At 42.8% G+C, this 7750-nt stretch overlaps 2 protein-coding genes across 3 annotated transcripts; both read left to right on the top strand.

Annotated features, from left to right (window-relative positions):
* Positions 1-6: 6 nt before the first annotated feature.
* LOC119332224 lies at positions 7-2048 on the top strand. The gene is made up of 2 exons (XM_037605409.1): positions 7-225; positions 1568-2048. Exons 1-2 carry the CDS (start codon positions 173-175, stop codon positions 1803-1805), a joined length of 291 nt encoding a protein of 96 aa, XP_037461306.1. The 5' UTR covers positions 7-172; the 3' UTR covers positions 1806-2048.
* A 582-nt stretch (positions 2049-2630) lies between these two features.
* LOC119330654 (exosome complex component RRP45B-like) lies at positions 2631-6490 on the top strand. Of its 2 annotated transcripts, XM_037603772.1 has the most exons (8): positions 2631-2853; positions 2980-3189; positions 3291-3386; positions 3486-3600; positions 3799-3879; positions 3972-4160; positions 5444-5609; positions 6166-6490. In XM_037603772.1, exons 1-8 carry the CDS (start codon positions 2726-2728, stop codon positions 6333-6335), a joined length of 1155 nt encoding a protein of 384 aa, XP_037459669.1. In that variant the 5' UTR covers positions 2631-2725; the 3' UTR covers positions 6336-6490. The 2 variants fall into 2 exon arrangements, with proteins under 2 accessions (XP_037459669.1, XP_037459670.1); XM_037603773.1 differs by lacking the exon at positions 5444-5609 and having other exon boundaries at positions 6166-6306.
* The last annotated feature ends 1260 nt before the right edge of the window (positions 6491-7750 follow it).

Raw genomic sequence — 7750 nt, 5'->3', positions numbered from 1 at the left:
CCCCGACCCCTTCTCCCCCCTCCGCCGCGGCCGCCCCCGGCCCCCGCCCGCCTCCGAGATCCGGCCTCCTCCGTCCTCGGTGACATCCAGCTCTGCCCGAGATCCGACGCCAGTTCGTCCACAGGCTGATCCACCGCCGCGTCACGACAACGGGCCCCGCCGCAAACGAGCAATGGACCGAGTCGGCAGCGGCGAGAAGCACCTCGAGGACTGCACCGTCGCCAAGTTAGTCACTCGGCTCTCCCTCCACTGCGTCCAACCTTGTGATTCTCGCTGCCGCTTCGGTCGCGGTCGATGTAGTAGTGCTTATCTAGGTCTGGGCTTCGCGGGCGCCCGCTAGGTGTTCGTTGAAATGCTCGAACGCCAGGAATTCCCCACTCGTTTCTGTTTTTCTGTTTGATTGAGGGGCAGAGACGTCAGAATGGCACAGACCTATGTCGTTGCCTGTTGATATGGTATTTCTTGATCCATGCTATGAGGCCACAAAGTACTGTAAAATCAGAAATGGGTGTCACATTCACGAAACCTGAGCTTATGGACATGGTATGATGTAACTTTTCCCCCATAGTAACTCATAGATGTGAATGTGATTTGGGCATTAAGCACACTAGGCCTTCAGTTGCTCTACTGTCATGTTCCTCAACCATCACCCTTTTTTTTGGTACAATCCTGTGAGATGTGCAGGCCATATTAGAATAATGAATTGTGTAAACAGTGTGCAGTTGAAAGTCCCTTGAACACGGGCTGTGGATTTGTAGACTTTTGCTTGGAATATGTGAGATGATGAACTTACCGTATACTAAAGTTAGCACCAATAAATGGCATGTTTAGATTCGTACACTTTGCAGATGTATGTCTAGAAAAGGATAGGCTATAACCGCTAAGGGTTTGTTGAAATCCTTGAACGCCAGGAATTCCCCACTCTTTTACGTTTTTCCTTTGATCCTTTGATAGACAGAGACGGAATGGCACAAACCCACTTCACACCTTTTGCCGAGTGGCGGGGATTTAGCAGTTGCATTATGTCTAGTTCCCTGCTGCTGGGATAGTATTTCTTGATACATGCTATAAGGTCCCAAAATATGTACAATTAAAAATGGTATCGGATTCATGAAACATGAACTTATGGACATGGCATGTTGTAACTTTTTTCCCATAGTAACTCATACTCCGGTTACTATGAGTTTTGGGCATTAAGCAAACCATGCCTCCGGTTACTCTAGTGTCATATTTCTTAACCATAGCTGAAATTTCCTGTTACATTCTTTCTGCGAGATGTGCACCGGCATATGGTCATATGCTATTGGGGTGTGCACGGCCATGTTAGAATAATGAATTGTGTAAACAGGGCGCAGTTAAAAGTCCAGTGAACATGCGCTGTAGATTTGTACACTTTGCTTCGAATATGTGAGATGACAAAGTTACCGTGTACTAAAGTTAGCACCAATAAATGATATGTGTAGAATTGTAAACTTTGCAGATATATATGTCTAGAAAAAGAGCAATTCTTTAGGCAGCACTTTGCTTGGAACATGTTATGCTGATACAGTTCCGCACGTGCATGCAGTGCCCTCGGAACTTGGGTCTTCTCTGTTGCTGGTGCTCTCCTTGCCATTCCTGTGGGCATAAAGAGGAAGTCCTTCGCTCCGCTGGTGTTCTTCGGCACTACTGGAACTATGCTTGACATCATCATGGGCATTAGCCAGTGTGAGAGGGAGCATGCTGAGCGGCAGATGAAGCTTTTAGAAGCGCAAAACCTTGCAATGAATGCTTCAGTAGATGGTGAAAGCTTGACTGACAAGTGAAATGTGTCCTGGTGTGAGTTTTTTTTGTTCACAACTCCTGAGTTTAAATGTCATGATCCTTTGGAAACATTGTTGTTCTTCCTATTTCCAAATAATGTGTACTGAAGCAATGATCAGTGTGAGTCAGTGTTAGTCAAGATGACAATGGCCATGTGAGTCCCTAATGTGTTCTTGGGGTCGATGGCATGTGATTATGTTGGACTAACGATTTAATTGAGAATATTATGCAAATATTTAGTCCAATGGGTCAGGGCCCATCATCGCTTGTTAATCCAATTTTCTTTCTTTTTTGTCCTTTCCAGGTTTTAAGGGTGTGTTTTATCTGGTTTTTCTTCTAGGGTTTTCTTTTTATTTTCAGTTTTCTTTCGGGTTTTTTCTTTGTCTTTCGGTTCTTCCAAGTTTTTTCTTTCTTTCTTTTTTCTTTTCATCTATACAACATTTTTCGCTCATGAACACTTCTTAAAAATACACAATGAATAATTTGAAATTCATGATGAACATTTTTTTAATACACAATGAATATTTTATTTTCATCTATAATATTTTCCGCGCGCAAACATTTTTCAGTATTTAAACTTGCTTCAAGATTATTTTTAAGAATCCCTAAAAATTTTTAAGAATATATTCCCGAAATGTTTTAAGTTTTTTCTATCTATGAAAATAAAATTATGAATATTGTGTCCGTAAAAAAAATATGAATATTGTGGTGTTCGGGCCGTGCCAGAATCCAGCCCACGTGGGGACAGCTAACCCGCACCGACCCAAGCCCAGGCCGCTCAAAAACACAACGAATGTGACAAATTTTCTCTCAAAAGAAAAAATCAAGCTCCCGTCGAAAAGAAGAAAGGAAAAAACACAGCTCTCACACCCCGCCTCGGCCGCGTCTAAAACCCTAGCCCCCGCCGCCGGCGAGCGACGAGATGATGGACCAGCGGTGGCGCCCGACGGTGAACGAGCGGGAGTTCATCGAGCAGGCCCTCCAGTCGGACCTCCGCGTCGACGGCCGCCGCCCCTTCGACTTCCGCAAGCTCACAATCTCCTTCGGCAGGTACCTCGACTCGATCCCCTCCTCCCCCTCCCCCTTCTCCTTCCGCGGCCGACTGTTTGAGCTCAGGTGGCTTCTCGGCTCGCGCGCGCATCAATGTGTGGCTGAGGTCGCCGTTGGAATCTGCAGGGAGGACGGCTCCGCGGAGGTGCTGCTCGGCGAGACGTGCGTGATGGGCTATGTGACCGCCCAATTGGTCCCGCCGTACAAGGACAGGCCGAACGAGGGCACGCTCGCCATATTCACCGAGTTCTCGCCCATGGCTGATCCCGCCTTTGAGCCGGGGCGGCCCGGGGAAGCGGCGATTGAGCTGGGTCGTGTCATCGATCGTGGCCTAAGGTGGTCTCCGGATGGTTGTTTGGTAGTAGTATTTCTTTTTGTCAGAGAGTTGAAGTGTGGAGTTTAATTCGGATTCACTTCTGGTCGGTGCGTTGTTGCAGGGAGAGCAGAGCCGTGGATATGGAATCCTTGTGTGTTGTTGCGGGGAAGCATGTCTGGGCGGTGCGCGTTGACCTTCACATTCTGGACAATGGGGGGTATGGGTTGTATATTGCCTACTGATGTAATGTAATTAATGAGTGAATGCTTCTGGGTAGAGTGCTAACCGTGTGGAATGATATGGATGTATCTCTCAGGAATCTCATCGATGCAGCTAACATCGCTGCATTGGCAGCTTTGTCTACATTCCGGAGGCCTGAATGCACGGTTGGTGGGGATGATGGTCAGCAAGTCACAGTACATGACCCTGAGGTACCTATATAAGGTTATTGTATATGCTCCAATTTGTCGTGTCGCTATAACGAGAAGTAGCAAATTTGTATGACTTACAGAGCTTCCTGTTATACATTATCACAAACACAACCCTGTTATTAACTATCACATGCTGGTCCTGTCGTTTACACTGCCATGAAATTTGTCTTATGTATTTATCTTTAATGTATTTTACAGGTCATGGATCCACTTCCCCTAACAATTCATCATCTCCCCATAGCTGTAACCTTTGCATATTTTGGTGACGGTAATATCATGGTATATTTCAAAACATGAAGGGCGTGTTGTTACCAATCATCTTGTTGCTCTCATCTTCTCATGACAGTCTTTGGCTGATTTTTTGTGTGTAGGTTATCGATCCAACATACAAGGAAGAAGCTGTTATGGGAGGAAGGATGACAGCTACGGTTAACTCGAATGGTGATGTCTGTGCCATTCAGAAAGCTGGTGGAGAGGGTGTCATGTCAAGTGTTATCATGCAGTGTTTAAGGATTGCTTCGGTTAAAGCTGCTGATATCACAAGCAAAATAAAGACCAAGGTGAGGCAAGCTGCATCACTATATGGCATTATAATTTGGATATCTGCTTTAATGTTCTATGAAATATGAAACTATAGCAGGGGTTGCCAATTGGGAATGTGGTTCATGAACTCTATGTGTGGTTAACCACTCTGACATGTAAAGTGTTTAAGCCACCCACAAAGTTCCATACTGAAACCCCTATGTAACATAAAAAGGGAAACAAAACAATGATAGAAAGTTGACATTGTGCTGCTCAGGCACATGGACACTAGAAAGCACCGATATGGTAGCATCAGTCATGTCCCCGTGCAGTACATACGTAATGCAGGGATACGCCGGCATACGTGTATCCCCAAGTATCCTTTTTGAGGGTTATAAAAAGTCCTAGGCGTTAATTGTGTCTTTTGCCACCTTTCTGACCAAAGCGCACATTAACCGCATTAAGTGCTAGGCGTTTTGCTAGCGCCTATGCCTTTTTCCCATTTAAAAGAAATAAAATAAATAGCGATAGGCTGGGACACTGGGCAGATACGGCTGTGATATGGGCAGGAGGGAGATGGGAACGGTGGCCGCTGGTGACGAAGAAGATCCAGGCGGGGATGAAGTTGTGAAGGCGGCTGCCAACAAAGAAGAAGCTCTGGGCAGGGAGAAAGATGGGGACTGGGCCACCAGCGAAGAAGATTCAAGCGGAGAGGAAGATGGGGACAGAAGCGACCGACGAGCAAGAAGGTACATGCGGCGGTGCAGTCGTTTTCTCCTGCTCTGCAGCGCTCGGGCAGCTGGAGCAAGGGGAGGCAGATTGAGAATGGGAAAGGATGGAGGAGCTGACTTAGTCTAGAGTTTCTGAAATTGGGCTGTATTACGTATGCACTGCTCAAAGTCCTTCATTAATGAAATTGTCACAACGTATCTTTAGTACTCAACTTAAAAAATCTCTTGAAAAATTATCATTTAATCTTTGTTATACAATCAAGCTAAATATTTATATACTTGGACGTATCCCAGTGTCTGTATATCCGATTATCTGTATCTGTGCTTCTTAGCGTGGCCGTGCCATCTCTGCCACGGCCCTGGTTAACACACCCATCTGCTACCAAATTTACCCTATTTTGGCTTCTTGCTGGTTCATCTCAAAGTAGCAAATCAAACCCCTGGATCAATCCATCGGCATGTGTGTTCAACGGCTCTTTGAATGAGCCTGGTGCATAGAAATCATGTGTTTCTGAACTTTGTTCTGTTTTCATGATCAGATATGCATGTCATTCTAAGGATCAAAACCCATGCTATTCTTTTGTGTTCAGGTCGATAAGTACACTACTGATAAGGCATTGCAGAAAGTAAAGCGTACTCCAGCAATAGTTGCTAAAGAAGTTAACGTTCCTGATGTCGCTATGAAGGAGAGCATGCATAGTGCAATGGAAAACCAAACCTCGAAGGCACCCAATGATGATCAGCAGATAAGTGAAGGTGATGACAATCATCAAAATACAAAAATGATTTCAACCTTGACTGCAGACCGAATTGTTAAACACAAACAAACATCCACGTTCGTTGGTGGCCCATCAAATTCGTAGCTACTGGAGTGCTGCACTTCTCTAAATCCAAGCATTGAATAGTCGCTTGATATAAGTTTTGCCAACCACCCTGATTTCTGCAATGTAGGGATCCATACTCCAAAGGAGTTTCATTAAGCTCCCTCAGAATCTCTCGGTTGCCTGGTACCATGAATTGTGTTTGCCTGTTATATTTTCATTTTTTGTCTAGTTGCATTTTCTGAGTGCTTACTACCTATAATGAATTTCCCGAACATCGGTTCAAGCTTCAGTTTTCAATTCTAGTCCTCACTAGCCATGAAATATGATAATAGTAAAAGTGCTGAAACATGTGTTCCATATGTTAAGCATGCTTCGGCTGAGTTAACTAATTCTGGAAAAAATATCTCTTAACTGGACAAGAACGATTCTTTGTTATGACATGCATACACATGTTTCTGAATTCTGGAAATTCTCCTTGCAATATGCAGATTCACCAGAGCCAGTGTTGATTGAATCTAATCCAGAGGTGAAAAGTGTGTCAAATTCTGGAAGTGCTGGAGAGTCAGATGAGGTCAAGGAAAGCAGATCACCGGAGAGTCTAGTAGATGCTGTCAAACCAAAACATAAAAGGAAGAAGAAACAACATGGCAAGAGTTAGATTGACTGTAGCCTTAAAGTCTTAACTGCATGATGGTTGCAGACACAGTTAGTTAGCTTTCTTATTCTCTTGATGTGCACATGCTACAGTGGTACATTATTAAATTTTAAGCAACGAGTAATAGTGCTATCCTTTGCTATGCCATCATTCCTATAGTTTCTGATTGCGCCTCCTCGTGCTGTCTTCTCTTCGTCATCTTTTTCTTGTCCTGCGTTTCTTGCTTGGCTTTTTTACCCTGTATTTTTGGTGAACTGAGTTTTGGATCCACAAATATTCAGTGGTCAGACAAAAAACTAAATTCCATGCATAACCCGATTGCTTTTTTTTTTACATATTTGAATGGATATTTGAAAAGGTTTTAACATTTTGGGTCCCAAAATTGCATAACCGTATTGTAGAAAGTCTCAACTGTTCCAATTATTCGTTGAAAACATAGGGAAGCCAAAAAAATCCAACACTTGAATTGGAAAAATGAAAGGAAAAAATTAACATTTTGTCCATGATAGTTGTTCCCATTTATTTTTTAAAAATACAATGGGACTCTGGCATTATTTCCCAATTCTTCCTCTTCGGAAGAAGACCATCAAAGATAGCATACCAAATGTTCCTGTTTAGTAGAAAATCATGATGACAGTACAAGAGCAACCATGCAAAGATGTACTCCCTCCGTTTCTAAATATAAGTCTTTCTAGAGATTTCATTAAACGGACTACATTCGGAACAAAATGAATGAATCTACACTTAAAATACATCTATATACATCCGTATGTGGTTCATAATGGAATCTCTACAAAGACTTATATTTAGAAACGGAGGGAGTAATGATTAATTTAATACATTACAACATGCATTCTTTTCCAAATAAATTGAAAATGTGAAGTACCACGAGAACATACGATAGTTCAAAGAATAGGTAGATGACATATCTTAAAAATTGGAAGATAGAACCATACGATAGCATATACTCCCTCGGTTCTTAATAAATACAAGGTGTATTGATTTTTTTAAGTCAAACGTTGTCCACATTTGACCAACTTTACAGCAAAATATATAAGTATTTGCAATACTAATATATAAAATATATTTCATGGTGAATCTAGTGATAATGATTCGGTATTCTAGATATCGATATTTTTGTCTATAAATTTGGTCAAATTTAGAGAAGTTTGACTTTTTGGAAAAAACAATACACCTTATGTTTAGAAACGGAGGGAGTAGGTAATATAAATAGGTCCTTTCCATGAGAATTGTCTAGGTGCTACTCTCCCGAAAGAACACATGGTAAATCTTATCTAGGATCCTCCAGATCGCTTCACCCTTTGACTCGCTTTCCGAGAATACATTTTCAGATAATACAACTAATGCTTTTCCCCCAGTGCTTTCCACCGAAGCAGTGGAGATCGATGTTGATGAAG

The sequence above is a fragment of the Triticum dicoccoides genome, chromosome 7A, assembly GCF_002162155.2.
Source record: "Triticum dicoccoides isolate Atlit2015 ecotype Zavitan chromosome 7A, WEW_v2.0, whole genome shotgun sequence".
NCBI classification, from domain to species: Eukaryota; Viridiplantae; Streptophyta; class Magnoliopsida; order Poales; family Poaceae; genus Triticum; species Triticum dicoccoides.
This window is presented reverse-complemented; position numbering and strand designations above follow the sequence as displayed.